Source organism: Phocoena phocoena, chromosome 21 (assembly GCF_963924675.1).
Source record: "Phocoena phocoena chromosome 21, mPhoPho1.1, whole genome shotgun sequence".
Classification (NCBI taxonomy): Eukaryota; Metazoa; Chordata; class Mammalia; order Artiodactyla; family Phocoenidae; genus Phocoena; species Phocoena phocoena.
Genome location: NC_089239.1, coordinates 6,230,969 through 6,249,219, shown reverse-complemented (window position 1 = coordinate 6,249,219; position 18,251 = coordinate 6,230,969). Strand labels below are relative to the sequence as shown.

Genomic DNA, 18,251 nt, shown 5'->3' with positions numbered 1-18,251 from the left:
GTGGAAGTCAGGAGACCCGAGCCAGTTGTGTGACCTTGAGCAAATCCCCTCACTCATGAGTCACTTTCCTCAAGTGCAGAACAGGGGCTGGGGGAGGGCCAGGCGCCCAGTATCCAGCAGAGGCCTAGCGTGGTTCACGGCCTCCTCCGGGGCAGTGTCAGCTGCTCACTGGCCTTTTGGGGTGCTGTGGCTCCTTTATGGACTCTGATTTGGGGATACAAGGTCTATCTGTCATTACCCAATAGAGATTTTTCTTTCTTTTTTTTTTTTTTTTCAGTACGTGGGCCTCTCACTGCTGTGGCCTCTCCCGTTGCGGAGCACAGGCTCCGGACGTGCAGGCTCAGCGGCCATGGCTCACGGGCCCAGCCGCTCTGTGGCATGTGGGATCTTCCCGGACCGGGACACGAACCCGTGTCCCCTGCATCAGCAGGCGGACTCTCAACCACTGCGCCACCAGGGAAGCCCCCAATAGAGATTTTTCTAAAAAACCCCCCCCAAAAACAAATGCAATCACTATGTAGTTAAAACAGATGTGTAAATCTAATCGTCCATATTCAAAATGCTAAATCAGCTACTCAAAAGCAGCTTTTAGACTTATGGCCTCATTTGCAAAAGTGGGGAGATGGCCTTTCTAGATTTCTCTCTAAATTTCTTGAGCTCTGAGAATCCTTTTGTCGTGGTTTTATCCCCATCCATTTTCTTGTGAATAGGAAACTTCACACATTGCCTTTGCTTCAAGTGATGCATGTTAATTTAGGTAATTGGGCCTAGAAGGACACTTCCCTGCCACCTGAGGTATTTCTTAAGGGCGGTTTCCTGGAATGACGGGTCATTTCACCATTGACCCTTTGGGAAGTTTACTAAATCCCCATCGTCCTAGGTTTGCCTCTGTTTATTGCTTTGAGAAGACCCCAGGTCTTCAAAATGAGGGCTTCCAGGTTATTCTCTGAGGCCTATGGCAGCAGTTGAAGAGGCCACCAGGAGCTATGGACACCTTAGGTCCCTGTGGGATTGGATTTGCCAAGTTATAAGTGAGAAACTCCACAGCTGTGATTTCTCATCTTGGCCATTTTTTTGGTACGCTACCGCCCGTGTGTCTTCATCCCTTCATTTCTGACAGTGGAGAAGTTAGAAAGCTGAAGAGATTGTGCCAGGGTGGAATATGGCCAGACAAGGTGCCTGTGAGTTTCTTGATGTTTAATAGTGCACTGACTTAGTGTTTTATAGTGTATGGACATCATTCCATTTGGTACTCATAAGTGTCCTTTGAAATAGACTGAACAGCTATGTTTTTTTCTTTTCTTTTTTTCCTATACTGTGTGAACCTGTACCCTATTTGTTAAGAAAAGAATTTGAATTTGAAGAATTATATATATATATATATATATATATATATATATATATATATATAAAATAGCTAACACTTGTTCAGGGTCATCTGTATACCAGGGACACTTCCAGGTGGTGTAAATCTATTAACTCATCCTTGGAACTGTCTGGTGAGGTAGGTACTATCATTATCCCTCTTTTTACAAAGGGAAAACTGAGGCTTAGCGGTGAAGGAACTTATTCACAGTCAAATGGTAGAGCCCCCAATTTTAACCACTGTACTAGAATATCTCTCTATAATAAATGAGGCGAAGGGAAATGTTAAGTCCACCTACCCACAGCAAGAATTATCACTATTTTACAGACGAGGAAAGTGAGCTGAAGAATAGGTAAGCGACTAGGGAATGAACTTATGGTTACTAGGGGGGAAGGGTAGGGGAAAGGGATAGTTAGTCTGGGACTGACAGGAACACACTGCTATATTTGAAAAGGATAACCAACAAGGACCTACTGTGTAGCACAGGGAACTCTGCTCGATACTCTGTAACAACCTAATTGGGAAAAGAATTTGAAAAAGAAGAGATACATGTATATGTGTAACTGAATCACTTTGCTGTACACCTGAAACGAACACAACATTATTAATCAACTGTAGTCCAATATAAAATCAAAAATCAAAAAAGCAATAGGTAGGTGACTTGCTCAAGGTTGCAAAGCCAGAAAATGGCGTCAACGGAACCAGAATCTTGGTCTTCTGACTCTTAGTCGTGCTTCACTGCCTCAGATAGCATCCTTCTTAAAACCCAAAACATGTGTCTTTCAGAACCTGGCAGTTGGGGCAGGAGCCGTCGGATCTTTGCAGCTGACCTACATCTCGAAGGTAACGTTGGCCTGGAGCTCTGGGGATTCATGGTCCGTGAGTAGGTTGAGGATGTAAACCAGAGGAAGCGTCACACGTCGGGCATTGGCATCTGGGGATGTTGCTTGGCCATAAAGTGCTCCCCTTCCGCGGTGGCCCGTGGAAGCTTGTGGCTGACTGGGGTGGGGTGGCGTGTGGTCAGCAGGTTCTTGGAGGGTGGCCTGCGGCCTCTCACTCCTGGCACCCAGCAGTCAGTGATGCTGCCAGCTCCCGCAAAGGAGGGATGGGGGGGTGGAGGGAAGAGTGGGACGTGACTTTGTTTTTGCAATCGGGACAAAAAGGAACACAACAACAAAAAACCTGGTGACTGAAAAGGATTCTGCCGAATGGCGTGGTTCCACTGGCGTGGCTCACAAGGAGTGAGGGCTGCTCTGGAATTATATGCATTTCATTGAAGGGCCATAAGTTAAATTATAATTAAATCACTGTGTTTTCAGAATGATATTTAATGTTTAACAACAACAGACACGTGGTCAAACCAAAAGCGTGGGTTGAAGTATATTTTTCATCTTCCAGTGCATTGGCAATTGCAAAAAAAAAATTAATAAAGGAAAAAAGGAATTTCATATAAGGATATAGCGGTGAATTCAGTGTCTAACATTTTTATTTATTTAAGTAGTTATTGACCTGTGATGACTTCCTAGTCTTAACATTTTGTGTCTTTTTATTGTTATTTTTCTTCTTTTCACACACTTGGTTCTTGGTAGGTTCGCTGATGGCGCAGCAGAGGCACTTCATGTTGACCCAATACCCAAGTAGCATTAATCATTGGGCCTGTGTCATAAAATGCACGGATCATTAACAACTAAATGTCCCTGACACCTTTCAACTACAGGGCTGGGCTTAGTAACTGACCAACTTGGGGGGAGTGTTGAGGGGGTCTCTAGAACATGGTCACTGGATCACTGTGGCGGGGAGGCTACGAGCGCCCTGAGGATGTTCCCAGATGAGCCAGGAAGCCATTCAGCGGCCAGATAAGGGCTGGAGGGTCCGGCAGGCAGGCCGACAGTCCGACAGTCCGTCCCCTGGTCCTGTTTGCACAGACAGGGCGAGAGCAGCCCCTCTTCCGTGCTGAGACCTGGGTGGGGCCTGGGGCTGCTTGCTGATGGCCAGACGTAGCTGCTGAATTCAGCTTTGTTTAGTGGCCCCTCCCTGGAGCAGGCACCAGCGCTGAACTGTGGTGCAGCAGTGATAAAAAAAAAAAAAAAAAAAAGGCCGGGAGATTTAGAGCCTCGTTAGAAAGAGGAGCTCTGTCCAGTGAGGAGAGCCAGGTGGCGCCCAGCCAGGACCGAGGTTCCGGAAGGCCCGCTCTCCCCACACACCCCTCACGTCAAGTCTCTTGGGGACCTCGGCTTCCTTGTCCACGTTCTCCCATCCTCAGGGGGGATGAGGCCCTGATCTGAGTGGCCCCTGGCTCCTTTTTGTAACAGGCTTCGGGAGTCCTTGGGCAGCCCTCCATCTCAGCTGGGCCGGAGGTGGGAGCAGCTGCAGGGGCTGCAGGCCAGAGTCTGGCAGACACAGCTGGGTGCCAAGGCAGAAGCTGCAGGCAGTGTCTGAGCGCCTTAGAGGGAGCAGGGAAGGACCTGCGGAGGGGGAAGGGCCTGTGGAAGCAGGCAATTTGCATGCCTTGTGGTTAGAATGTGGCCGCCTCCCGGCCCAGAGGTCGGAGGCCTGGGCCCTCCCCTCTTCTGTCCTGTCTTGCTGAGAGCTCATTAGGTCATTTCGTTTGGAGGTTCAAAGAAAGAGGATTCAGAGAGCGGGGAGCAGAGAACCTCAATATTAATGAAACTCCAAACCCTCTACTGTTTGAGAGGGTTTTGTCGTTGTTGTTTTTCCTGATGGGAGACGAGTGAATACAGTCTCCTGCAGAATCGTGATGTATAAACATAGCTCAGATGAGGGTTTCTAGAATTCTCAGCTTGGGAGGCTGCCGTCATTTAGCAGGGATGGTCCTGCCTTTTACCCTTCATGGACAGGAGAGGCAGGACTGGATGGGTTTTGCAAAACCCACAGCTGCCACTGGGTCAGGTTTCACAGAGAGGAGAGCCTTTAACTGCTGCCTGACCCAATGTCAGAAAGCAGGGGTTTTCCCAGAAAAACATTTAGCCGGGTGCTGGAATCACATTCAGCGTTCCGGGTTACTTCTTGTTAACCGCTAGGTGTTCCCTCCCCGAGGAAAGCGTTTGCCCAGCAGTGGCAGCCTGGCTGGAGTGTCTGTGTGGCCTCTTCGTTCAGGCGTGCTCCTTCTTGCAGGCTGGTGTTGGGAAGATGGAGTCCTTCAGAGAGGCCAGCAGAGATAAAGGTTCTTGACCTGACAGAGGCAGGACCAATTCTTGGGCAAACCAGAAAAAAATGGATGCTGGCCTCTGGTGCTACCCACCTCCCCGCTTTGCCTGAGGGCCCTTCTCTTCCACACAGCCAGGCCCACTGTCCCACCTCCAGCTCGCGTTCCGTTTTGTCAGGGCCTGGCCCTTCCTTAACTGTAATGAAGAGCCTCCTGGAACGGTGTTCCTGGCTTTTGCAGGGGCGGGGTGTCAGGGATCCTTTCTAAAGTCTGATGAAAAGCGTGGTCTCGTTTCCCAGGTAAATCATGCATGTGTGCACACACCCTGATTTCGCCTGTGGCTTCAGGGCCCCTTGACTCCCTGAAGCTGGTCCAGAGACCCCAGCTTAGAGCCCCTCCGACTGCTCTGGGTAGGTGGCTGCCACTTCCCCTGCTCTTGATGCCACCTCGTGGGGCAGGGTCTCCATGGACACGGAGGCTGCGAGCTGCACTGGAGCTCCGAGACCGTGGCCCGCTGCTGCTGCTTCTGCCAGAGGGGCCCCAGCTCCACTTCCGGCCGAGGGCAGACAGGGTGGGGCGGGCTAGCAGTGCCCCGGCGTCCCACGACTTTGCTGCTCCTGTGGTCTGTGCGCGATCTGATAAGAGCAAGTTCCTGAGAGTCTGTCGAGCTGTGGGGCGGCCTCGCTTGCGTCACCCTGCGGGTGACCCATGCCCGTCCCTCCCTCACGTCGCCACCGCCTCTCGCTGCCTTCTCACCGAGGATCCATCGGTCAGCCACCGTTGTGCAGCTACTTAACTGCAGCCAGCACCAGCCTGTCAGCCACACTGCTTCTTCAAGAGCCTCTGTTCCTTCACTTCTTGTGAAGAAGGCTGCACAGCCTGTCCTGGTTACCAACAGACGGTAGGGGTGGGAGGAGTGGGGTTATGCCTCCTAGGTGGCAGGGATTCTGCTGGGGGGAGGCCAGAGCTATACCTCTTCATGGTAAGTGAGACCGCCCCCCCGCCGCCCCCCGCCCCTGCAACCCTGGCCCTTCTCTTGGAGGGCACAGCAACCAGTAGCTATGACTTTGTTTTCTTCTTTTGTCATTCCGGGACTCTAAGAAGGGGACAAGTCATTCCGCTCTGGCTTTGCCAATCGGGAAGCTGATCAGAGATGTTGAGGGTCTTACCCTTGCTCAACAGCCCATCGGGGCTGACCTGGAACTGATGTCCTGTTAATTCAGCAAGAGCTGCTTTGCCAAGTAATCCTTCTGTGGTCACCATGAGGCAAATTATAGACGTGCATGCGTGTAATCGGCATACCCCCAACTGAACGCTGGATAAACATACAAAAACAAATGAAAAACCAGGCCATCTCTTTGAAAGCTTGGGTTCCGGTAATAAGCACATTCTCCCCGGATAGGCTGGTAATAAGTTGTGGTCAGAGTGGGCCTGTTTGTCACCCAGCCAGGGCGAAAGGGCCCACAGTGGTGCTGTCTCTTGTTGATGATAAATTGTCAGTGTCGGGGAGAAAGAACAAGTCCCCTAATAAGCCAGAGAAAAGTCTCGAAGCACCCAGCTTTTCACTGCCATTTGAAAGCCAAAGGTAGAAGGGCAGCCGTGAGATAGGTGGGTACTGAGGACCGGGATGGCCGAGGCAGTTCTGTGACGGTCAAGGTTATACAGGAACCAAGGGCAGGACGCGTAGGAGCTGTGGGCTCAAGGACCTGCAGGAACACGGATGCTGAAGGAGGAAGCACATGAGTCACTGACAGATCAGAGCATCAGAGGCAAACAGGATAAAGGCACATAGTGTGGCTTAGATTGAATTCTGGGGTCTGAATCGCAGGAGAACAAGATGGCACGGGTGCCAGGACTCAACGTCATGAGGCTCCAGCACACGCTTCCTGGGAGTGCTGAAGATGTAACGGAATTTGCATTGCGTGTGTCTGTACTCAGGATATGGGGGCTTACCTTTGCATAAATCTTCATGTTTTTCGGGACTATTTCAACACTTTCTTAGGCCCTCTGTCCTCCACCTCACGTCATGGTAAACGTATCAAGATACACTCACATCCCTCGTTGACTCTAATTGTCTGGCTGTAAGATATTTGAAAGGATTTAAATCATTTTACTTTTGGAATGATTTGGCTGTAACTCATTTAATTCATGATTGGCTCTAATTTCTCGGCTGTCATCTTGCACATCCAAGAAGTCTTATGAACCAAGAAAATCGAAGCTACTAATTATTTTCGAATGTAGTGTGATTTTTGTGAATGTTTAATTGAAACGTGAATGAAGTTGACTTAATGTGTGACATCTTGTAGGCATTTATTTAAATACTTGTCAGTGAGGTTGATATAATGTTATACAGACATTTAATTAAATATTTATTAATGTTGCATTTTTTTAGGCCCCGGAGAAGCTCACAAGGCCCTCAGCATTTTGCCCATTGTGCCAAGCACGGCACGGCTTGTACTGGTGTGTGGAGTGGGTGTAAATAGCCCCTCCTTGGTTGAGCAGCTCCTGTATGACAGGATGGCTTAAGTGCTTCACCTACACTGTCACATTTAACCCTCACCATAGCCCTATGAGAATGTGATTTACTAACCCTATTTGATAGAACAGGAAATGGGGGTCTGACAACTGGGCCTCCTGGGTTTGGGGGCCAGGTGCTCTGGCACCAAGCCCAGGCTGTACCGCCTGTCCTTCCTTTGATCTTTTATAGGCTGCCACCTTGGTTCCCGTCTTGAGTATTCCGGGCAGTATTAAGTTTAATTCCCAGGTACAGTGGTGGATGCCTGCTCCAGTGAGGTTCAGCCTCCATCAAGGGCAGTCACCTAATTCCATGTGATGGAATATGCTTTCCTTTATTTGTTCAGTGTATTTGAACCTGAATGAGGTGGGCTCACAACATGCACATACTCAGGAATATACATGTAAGAGGCAGGCTTGAAAAAGCAAGATAACACAGCAGGAGATAGAAGAACCCTTCTGCTTCAATACGGGTATGCTCTCTGATTCCATGGGCCCCTCTCTGGGCAAGTGCTTATTTTCATGGTGAAACAGTCAGGGTAGAGATAAGGGAGACTGATCAGTTGTCCCAGTGCAGTGAGTGACGGGCTGCCTCACCTTTCTGCGAACTCTGATTGGAATCTATGTATTTGTGACAGTTCCACCTTTAATTCGAAGAGCTGTTTAGGGAGCAGGTTGGTGGTTGGGAGAGGAGTGGAATCTTGCTCGTGTGAATGGGGTCAGTGCATGTTTGTGGTCCAAAGAGAATCTTTTCAGGACTCAGTGGATTTTAAGAGTTTTTGCAAGGATGAAGATTCGACACAGATAACAGGATGGTGATTATCTCCGAGGGGTGAAGACGGGATTCCATCAGGGAGGGGCGCACAAAGGGCTTCTAAGAAACAGGACCGATAGTGGCTTATTTCTTGATGTGAATGATGAGTGCAGGGTTTCCAATTAATTATTAGTTCTTGAAATGTTCGAATATGTTTTATATACTCTTCTTTTTGTATAAAGTTTTCCCAATTTAAAAAATTTGAGGAAAAAACCCCCCCACAACTTTACAACACTGTTGGAAACATATTCATGTTTCTTTTATTTTTCATTTGATTTAGGTGAGCATAGCCACCCCAAAGCAGAAACCCAAGACTCCGTTTTGCTTTGGTAAGTACTGAGCCCAGGATGGGTTTTCTGAACACTCCTACAGCAGCTTCCTCTTTTGAGTGGAGACAGTCCTGTGACCACATGTGACTTACACCCTGTGTGTGTGAGTGACTGCTGTCCCAGCCATGTCCGTGGGTCTCAAGTGATACTCCTTTCCTTGGTCTCCCTGCAAAGATTGTTAGCAACATGAGACAGAGGCACGGGAGCCAGTGATGTCTCAGTCTTCCCGGCTCCGCAGGGCGGGGTGCCGGGTATCTACCTGCAGTTTTCGGGAACCTTCGTCTCAGAGCAGAGTAACGGTGTGCTTAGGAAACGTGGAGACTTGAAGGAGTTGGGGGATAATAGAAAAGGAGGAACGTTCTGTTGAGTGTCTTGTTGCCAAATGAGTGACCGGTGAGAGTGACACAGGAAGCGGAGCTGCTCAGTGGAGGCAGGTCATTGAATCATCAGTATTTAATTGCCTTCCACTGCCTTCTCAGTGCTGTGCTGAGTGCTACGAGCAGATGCTAACAGATAGCTTCTGTTGTCTCTCTGGTTCTGAGTGTGAGCTCCACGAAGGCAGGGATGCTCCTCTTTGTCTTTGCTGTATCCCCGGCACTTAGAGTGTGGTTCCTGGCACACAGCGGGTACTCACTAAATATTTGCTGAATGAATAAGTGAATGAACTAAGGGACTCTCTGTCTACCCCACAACGCTCACGTCCTCCACTTCCGGCTTATTTATGCCTGGAAAGTAAAATGGTCCTTTGATCTGTCCCCTTTCCCAACTTCAGGTTGCTTCAAACTTGTTTTGTGTTCTTTCACCCACTCCCTTTAAATATCATGACCAAGCTCCAACATGACTCTCAGATCTTGTGGTCAGCGGATCTTAAAAAAAAACAAAAAACAGTGAACCCAGAAGTAAACTGTTGACTTGATGGAGTGCTCAGAGGAAAGACCAGGTTGAAAATGAGGTCCAGGTCACAGACTTGATCGCAGGCAAGCTTCGTTACATTTCTCAACCACAGACAAGACCCCTAACCTGGGTCAGTTGTGCCAGTGGAAACTAGGGACACTGGGGCCAAAATTATATAGGTATCATCACGACTGTCAATCTCTCGGTGCCTCTGAAAAGCTGTCCAGGCGTGTGTCTTATGGATGGTGGATGAGCTGCCTCCCAGCAGCACACGAAGGCTATTGTTGTTGTCTTGTGGCCGATGGAATAATCCACACCTTTTAAAAACGAGAGCCCGCTGCTTCCCAGACATTCACGCAGGTGACTTTGCACCGTGGGAAGCATCTTCGTCTGCGCGGCGGGGATCCTCCGCCCTGCTAGTTGAAGCGCCTTAGTTTTGTGGAGTCTCTGTGTTGTGTGTGTTCTGACCCGGGTTCTTCTCTCTTCGTCCCCGTGCCTTTTGCAGTCATCAACGCCCTCTCGCAGAGGTATTTTCTTCAAGCCAATGACCAGAAAGATCTGAAGGACTGGGTCGAAGCCCTGAACCAAGCCAGCAAAATCACTGTATGTATGATCTTTCTCCTTTCTGGAGGGGGTCAGGGCCTCTTCCCCGCACGGGAACGACCCAGATGGCGGCAGGGACTTTCCCAGGACCCTGTTCCAGACTAGTTCCCCTACCTCTTCTCACACCTTGGCTGACTAACCACAAGTTGAACTGAGAGTCTGAGTTTGAATCAAGCTCAAGGGGAAGTTTATGGAGTGTCCCCTTTGTGCTTCCTGGGAGGGGAGGGCCCCTGGTCGGTCGTGGTTTGGGTCATTCTGGGATGCTGATTCAGAATGTGGCGGGATTGGAAAATGGATTGCTGACTCCGAGAAACAGAGTAAAGGAAACTCACATGAGGAGGGAAGTCGGAACTTGTTCCTGGCTTGGGGGAGACTCTTCTGACTTCAGGAAGCCACCTGGGGACCAGTCCAGGCCATGCACCGACCTGTCCTGGGAAAGCCTTCCGTTTATAAGCACCAGTTTACTGGCTGTTCTGTGAGGACTCTTGTTTTCCTTGACTCGGCTAACGAAGAACTCCTTTCTTAGAAATACAGAAAAAGAAAGGGAGATGGGTAGGGAGGAAGAGAGGGGGAAACTATGTTTGGAAAAAACTGGACCTTTAACCGATAATATAAGCAGGCTTCGGGCGTGCAATCCACGCTTTGCTGAAAAGCTTGATTTTCTGTATCGTACAGTCAGAAATGCTTACATTCTAGTGACTTCCGGTAACAACCCTTCTGTGCTGGGGCAGATCATCCTCCCCGGTATCTCAGGGTTCCCGTGAATAAAGTAATAGAAGAAACCTGTACACTCTACCCAGCCCTTGTGATACCGCACCCAAGCAGAGTACAAAGCGGATTTGCTTGTTGGCCCATTATTCTGATAAACGTTGGTAAACCTGTGAAAAGAGAGAGAAATGCCGGGGTGGCATGGGGGAGGGAGCCGCTCACTCCCTTCTGCTACCCACATGTTTGTGTGTGCGGCTCTAGAATGCTGACTTTAGTAAAGGTTTTCTTCATTCAAGTTGAGGTCTTCACCCTTCTGTGTCTGCCACAATTTGGGGAGTGCTTTCAATGTCTAGTACCTTCTTCTCGTTAAGTGTTTCCTCCCTTGGTCCTGCCTGGTGAACTGGGCTACACAGCCTGCAAGGCAGCGGTGGCCTCTTTGCCTTGCTGTTGTGCCTTGAGTGTAGAGTTGCTCTAAGCAGCTAGCTCCCCGTCCTCTTTCCTGGCCCCACTGGACAGAAGTGATTGGCAACAGGAGTGGGAGGGAGCGAGATGGTACCGAGAGGCCGGGTGTCCAGAGGCCTGCGGGGATGGCACAGCCTCTGCAGGGGCTCCGTAACCTCCAGGGTCTTCCTGAGTTTCCTTTGCTCCGTTTATACATCTCTTCACTCCTCCTGCCAGAGGTCCTGTGTGACAGAAGGAAGAGGAGGGGTACCCTACTGCCTGATAACATGCATTTTTATCTTAGGGCACCTTGTGTGCGAAGTGAAGCATCCCAGGGGAGATGCAGAGATGAAAGACACAGACAGCGTATCCAGTGAACCAAGCTTTCTCACGGGCCACATTCATCACCCCTCATGTCACTCCTGTGAGACAGGTGCATTCACTGCCATTTTTAAGATGAGGAAAACGGAAATGAGAGTCTTGCCCCAAATCTAGAGTTTAGTAAATGGCAGAGCTGGGATTCAAACCCAGGACCTTCTGACTTCCAAGATCTCAAAGAGTTTATAAATATATGAAAAATGAGCAGCAGTTGTAAAAAGAGGTTAGATTACACACCACTTTTATGTCTATGGCTTCTTTTAGCCTTGTGAAAACCTTAGGTAGGGAGGGCAGGTGTGATTATCTCTGTTTATAAACGAGGCAGTGGAAGTGCCTGGAGATCAGTGACCCTCCCAGGGTCAGGAGCCAGTTTTTCCCCCCGCAGATCACTGGTCATTTAGTGCTGGGTCATTGAGTTCTTATGACTGAAGATAATGGTTGACATAATGGTATTTAAAGAATTGAGTTCGCTCGGAGTATCAGTATTCCTGTGTTAGCTTTCTTGGGCTGTCGTAACAAACTGCGTGGCTTACAGCAACAGAAATGTGTTCTCGCCTAGTCCTGAGAAGCCTGAAATCAGGGTGTTGGCAGGGCCCTCCATGTGCCCCCTGAAGGCTCAAGCGGAGAATCCTTGCTTGCCTCTTCCAGCTCCCAGTGGCCCCCGGCCGTCCTTGGCGCTGCCCGGCTAATAGCTGGATCCCTCCATCTCTGTCTCCACCATTGTATGGCCTGTGTGTCTGTGTGACCTCTCCTTTTAGGAGGGCATCAGTCATTGGTCTTAGGGCCCAGCCTAAACCAGCATGAATTCATCTTAATTTAATTATATCTGCGAAGACCTTATTTCCAAATAAAGTCATGTTCTGAGGTTACGGGTGGACAATTTTGGGAGACATTATTCAACTCACTAAAGTTTTTCAAAAGGGTTGAAGTTTGGGCTTCCCTGGTGGCGCAGTGGTTGAGAGTCCGTCTGCCGATGCAGGGGACGCGGGTTCGTGCCCCGGTCCGGGAAGATCCCACATGCCGCGGAGCAGCTAGGCCCATGAGCCATGGCCGCTGAGCCTGTGCGTCCGGAGCCTGTGCTCCGCAGCGGGAGAGGCCACAACAGTGAGAGGCCCGTGTACCGCAAAAAAAAAAAAAAAAAAAAAAAAAAAAGGGTTGAAGTTTGAGCAGTAAAAGAAAAGCACAGCTTTCTCCCCTTCCCTCCCAAGTTGGATTATTCCCTGTAGCAACCTAGCCACTCCTGGTGGGAAGAAAGATGAGTCCTTGCAAATTTCGTTTCACGTTGCAAATGGGAACCCTGTGGGCCTCCCCCATCAGAGGACCCTCCACAGTGGGTGAAAGGGGTCCCACCTTTCACCGGGATTCTGGGAGATACACAAATCAAGAGGATGAACTTGTTTTCAAGATCTGGAGTGTAGTTATTGGTGAGTTTGCCCTCCGCAGGCTGATTCAGAGTCTCAGAAGTGGAAACAGCTTTGCAGAGGCTCCAGGTGGTTGGCCAGAGGCAGCCCACGATGCAGGGACATGAGTGGTGACAACCAGCGGTTCTCTGGGTGGGCTGACGGGTTGAGAGGCAACACAACAGCCAAGTCACCAGGAGTCCTCTTCTGGCCACCGTGAACGCTGAAAGGCCACTTCCCTCCGTCTTTGCTGGGTTTCAGGAATTCATTTGGGTCATTTGGAGGCAGTTGTGTTGTTCCACGGTGATTATATCTCTGGACACCCCAGCACTAATCCACATCCCTAAAGAATTCTATCTTATCAGAGCAAAACACAGAGAAGTCGGAAAGGGTGGTCCAGGTAGGTAGGTAGTGGTGTTTAGCAGTGGGGCAGTTACTTCATTCCAATGAGCTTTAGTTTACTTCATCTATGAAATGGAGAAAATAAGGCCTACCTGATAGATCGTCTGAGATGAGAGATAATGCAGTAAAGAGATGGGTACTTTGCCTGGCACTGAACAGAGGCCCAAAGCAACGGGAGCTGCGGTTGTCCCTCAGCCAGAAGGGAAGGACAGGGTGGATTTCTGGCCCAATCTGGAGAGTTGGTGGGCAGAGGTCACCGTGGTCTAAGCTGAGTGCACAGGCCGGGAAGAGGGGCCCTGTCTCCTTTCTGGGGCCCCAGCGTAATCATGATGGTCTTAGTCGTTTTGATAGATGCCAGGGGGTGTGGCCTTTAGTCCCTGTCCTTGGCAGGCAGAGTTCTCCTATGGTCCTGAGCTGTGAGCTCTTTATTTCTCCCCGTGGCTTGCAATAGTTTATTTTTTTTAATTAAAAAAAAAAAAAAAGTATTTATTTATTTATATTTTTGGCTGCATCAGGTCTTAGTTGTAGCACGTGGGATCCTCTGCTGTGGTGCGTGGCCTCCTCGGTGTGGCGCGCGGGCTTCTCTCTAGTTGTGGCGCACAGGCTCCAGGGCGCATGGGTGCTGTGGTTGCGGCTCGCGGGCTTAGTTGCCCCACGGCATGGGGGATCTTAGTTCCCTGACCAGGGGTTGAACCTGCTTCCCCTGCATTGGAAGGCGGATTCTTAACCACTGGACCACCAGGGAAGTCCCTTACTTTTTATATAGTTTTTAAAGGTTCCTTTCCATTTGCAATTACCACAAAATATTGGCTATATTCCCTGCATTATACAATATATCCTTGGGCCGTGAGCTGCTGAACAGTCTGGATTCTTAGGTCTTTCTAGCTCCCAGGGCTGTAGAAGAAGTGGAAGAGGATGTTAGTTTTTCTCGTGGTGTCTGCAGTTACTTTCCTGGCAGATCCACGTGGGGCGTTGGGTCCTTGTGAAGAACAGGCTTTTTTTTTTTTGAATTTTATTTTATTTTATTTTTTATATAGCAGGTTCTTATTAGTTATCTGTCTTATACATATTGGTGTATACATGTCAATCCCAGTCTCCCAATTCATCCCACCATCTCCGCTCCCCACCCTTCTGCCCCTGCTTTCCCCCGTTGGTGTCCGTATGTTTGTTCTCCACATCTGTGGAAGGACAGGCTTTGTGATGCTGTGGGTACTGCATCGGCAGCATCAGGGTCTGGTCTCTGTCTAGGTATTAATCGGCTTTGGGCAGAGAACTGGACTACTCTGGGCCTCTCTTGTGATGAAAAATTTTCCAGTATAAATGAGAAATGGACAAGGAGGAAGAAAAGCGGCAACATGAATGAGGATCGATGACCTCGGGTTGGGAGGGTGTTCAGGACTGTGGCGAAATGAAGAATCCGTTCCCCATCCGAAGAGTGGACAGCTGCTTCACTGGAAATCAAGATTTTTACGTGAAATATCCCAGATTTTAACAGCAGATTGAAAAACACACTGGATAGGACAAATGAAACACAGTTGGGGCAAGTCTACCTTTGGGCCACCAGTTTGCAACCTGTGGTCTCAAACTTGCCCTAAAAATTCCGTGATTCTTGCACCAGCAGTGGTGCTCGAACTCCGTCATGGAGAGGAGCAAAGATAATTCATTCCACAGAAAGGGCTGCATTTGTAAACGTTAGCACCGTTTATAAAAAGTTACTTAGAATATTTTGACAATTAAAATACTTTTGTAGTTTTATTCATATTTCTAACGTGTTGAAATTTATATCCTCTATCATTTGATGGCCGTGACACCTGTATGACTGTGTCACTCAGTTAGTGACAGGTCAGGAGTTACACCCCAGGCCCTGGGGCTCCAGAGCTCATGCTCCCCGCGTCCTGTACCGTATACCACAGGCATCTTACCCACTGCTGAGCGTGCTTTCTCCCGTCTTCATGTTCCTGGCTCCTTTTCGTCCACCAGGTTACTGTTTCGGCATCTCTCCCCTTGGAGACCTCCACCACGCACACCAGCCATGCCAAGCATTCCATTCCAAGTCGTTCCCCTGCTGCTGTCAGTCCCAGCTCCTGTTTATCGTGCTCACGGCACTCGCCACGATTGTAATCACTCTGATTGCTAGTCTTGCTCTGTAGTTTTGGTCAGTCTCCCTGATCAGCACGTATGTGGTGTGAGGGCAGGACACGTGTCAGTGTTTGCTGTTTTACCTTTGGTCTCTAGCCAGGCAAGGGCTGACTCATAGTAGGTGCTCAGTACATTGGTTGAGTGGGTGTGCGTGTGCGTGGGGTGGGCGTGGCTTGCTGAATTCCTCATATACAGGTTTGGATGGATGGAAGGGTAGCGGGGAGAGGGGCGTCGTGCTCTAATTTCGTACATTAGCTTTCCTCCCCTCCCCCTTCCTGCTGTTGCCTCCCCCAACTTTTCCTAGGCCTTCTGTTCCCTGTTAACTGTTCTGTCATTCTTCCCAGGTACCCAAAGTTGGGAACTTGCCCCTGACGACCGAAGTTGTCAAGAGCCTAGCAACTCCTCTGGCCCTGGAGAAGAAGCCCCAGGTGGCCTACAAGACAGAGATCATCGGAGGCGTGGTGGTACACACGCCCATCAACCAGGTGCTGGGGCCTGGGGCTGCCAGAGGGTGGAGGGCTTCGGGGGTGTCCGTGGTGTGTCAGTGACATGACAGAAGGGCTGGACCGAGGAAGGGGTGAGGGTAGCGGAGCCAGTGCACACGGGGTGGTCAAGAAAATGCCGGCAGTGCAGAAATTGAGGCCACCGCATCTGAAGCTCTGTGGCAGTACAGCTCTGCATCATCCACGGGGACCGGCACTTGTGAACCCCGTGAGAAGGGGGGTCGAGGATGGCTTGAAACAAGCCCCACTGTCCTTTGGCCCCGTCCGGTTTGCGTTCAGAGTCTTCCCTTTCTCCCGGGTCTGCCCAGCCTCCCCGGCCTTGGTCTCTGAATGCACTGTACAGTGCCTTCCCGGGGCAAAGCCAAAGGGTTTTTCTTATGGTTTCTTTCTCTCTTTCTTTTTTTTTTAACATCTTAATTGGAGTATAATTGCTTTACAATGGTGTGTTAGTTTCTGCTGTATAACAAAGTGAATCAGCTATACATATAAATACACCCCCATATCCCCTCCCTCTTGCATCTCCCTCCTACCCTCCCTATCCCACCCCTCTAGGTGGACACAAAGCACCGAGCTGATCTCCCTGTGCCATGCGGCAGCTCCCCACTAGCTACCTGTTTTACAGTTGGTAGTGTATATAAGGGCATGCCACTCTCTCACTTCGTCCCAGCTTACCCATCTGGTTTATTTCTCACTTGACTGCCATCGTGGCCCAAGAGGAAGAGATGATTGGCCGGAGAGGGTGGGGTCAGGGGTGTGGCTGCGTCAGGAGGGGGAGGCGCTAATCCTGCAGCTGTTTCCTTGTAGAACGGTGGGGATGGGCAGGAAGGGAGTGAGCCTGGCTCCCACGCCATCCTTCGAAGGTCTCAGAGTTACATCCCCACGACAGGCTGCCGTGTCCCCACCGGGCCCCCCCTCATTAAGAGCGGCTATTGTGTGAAGCAAGGGAATGTGGTGAGTGTCCATGCGGGGGCTGGGAGGGGTTCTGGGGACCCCGGGAGCCAGTGGGTGTGGGCGAGGCAGAGGGGAGGGCAGTTTGCAAGGAGGAGCGTGGGGCCAGTCACGCCCAAACCGCCCAAACCAGGGAGAGGCTGGGGTGGGGAGAGCTCCCGCCCTGCAGCTCGAGGTGATCCGAGGAGTCGCCCCGTGAGAAGAAGTCCTTGCCCCTGACCTCCAACGTGGGAGCCTGGCTTCGGTGGGGCGGGGTCCCCAGGAGCTTAGAACCCGAACGCACCCCCGGGAATGCTGGGAACTCTTCTAACATCCTGCTCTTTACCCTTTATTTCAGCGCAAGAGCTGGAAACGGCGCTTCTTTGCGCTGGACGACTTTACCATCTGCTACTTCAAGTGTGAGCAGGTTTGTAGTCACTCTGGGGCCCACCTGAGAGGCCGTGGAGGGCAGAGGTACAGGAGTCACACCCACGTGTGTGTGTCTGAGCAGAGATGTGGGCACACAGACTCCGGGGGTGCTTGTGTCTGACCTCCGTCCTTCTGGTGTGCGCATCTTCACGGTGATGTGAAGTGGCCTTAACTCCCTGCCTTTGTGGTCAGGACCACAGAGCATCATCTTAGATTTCTTTCCTCTCTTGATTATTTTGAGACCTTGTCTTGTTTGCCACCTGGTTTCAGCCAGTCATCTCCGATGATGATGGCTGCCTGGTCTGGGCGTTGGGCTGACAGCCTCACGCACTCTCTCTCTCTTTCCCCCCAGGACCGAGAACCACTGCGTACCATATTCCTCAAGGATGTTCTCAAGACCCACGAGTGTTTGGTCAAGTCTGGGTAATTGTCTCTGCTTATTCTTCTCTGGTCAGAGCTCCGTGTGCCCTCTTAACTCTTCTTTATTTTTTTAACATCTTTATTGGAGTATAATTGCTTTGCAATGGTGTGTTAGTTTCTGCTGTATAACAAAGTGAATCAGCTATACGTATACATATATCCCCATATCCCCTCCTTCTTGCGTCTCCCTCCCACCCTCCCTATCCCACCCCTCTAGGTGGTCACAAAGCACCGAGCTGATCTCCCTGTGCTATGCGGCTGCTTCCCACTAGCTATCTCTTTTACGGTAGTATATGTAAGTCCGTGTCACTCTCTCACTTCGTCTCAGCCTTAACTCTTCTGTTACTCCCCTTCTGAGGCTCTATACCAGAACCTTCTTCCAAGAGCAGGAAGATGTTGTCTCCTTGACATCTGTGGCTGACTCTCCACATCCAAGCTGCCGCAGCTGTGAAATGGCGCTGGGCAAACCTATCCTCTTCCCATCCCCTTACTCTCACTCCTGAAATGAGCCTATGTGATACTTTTCTGATGGAGAAAAAGAAAGGATATAGAACAAAGGAGAGGTGCTTCTCAGGTGTCAGCTGCTCATCTCACCGGAGGACTGGGCTCAGAGGTGGAGGGGGACTGTGCCCTTAGTCACTTGCTTTTCAGTGCATCTGCTCAGACCCCTGTTTATGCCATGCCTCTGCCCTGAACTTGTTATGCCTTTCTCCTCTCCTCACTTTGACAAAGTCCCTGATGTCTTCTTAATATGGGGATGATTCACAGCAATGCTCTCGGGCAGGACGAGGAAGTATTTTTAATGTGTTCCTCTTTCC

General features: G+C 50.1%; 1 protein-coding gene across 1 annotated transcript in view; it reads left to right on the top strand.

The window, feature by feature from the left end:
* The window catches only part of PLEKHA2 (pleckstrin homology domain containing A2), a 53,967-nt gene that overhangs the window by 23,607 nt on the left and 12,109 nt on the right, over positions 1-18,251 (top strand). Inside the window, exons 3-9 of the mRNA XM_065899956.1 lie at positions 2,153-2,209; positions 8,141-8,189; positions 9,589-9,686; positions 15,499-15,639; positions 16,462-16,608; positions 16,943-17,011; positions 17,366-17,436. Coding sequence (XP_065756028.1) covers positions 2,153-2,209; positions 8,141-8,189; positions 9,589-9,686; positions 15,499-15,639; positions 16,462-16,608; positions 16,943-17,011; positions 17,366-17,436 — 632 coding nt within the window. The remainder of the gene's footprint in view (positions 1-2,152; positions 2,210-8,140; positions 8,190-9,588; positions 9,687-15,498; positions 15,640-16,461; positions 16,609-16,942; positions 17,012-17,365; positions 17,437-18,251) is intronic.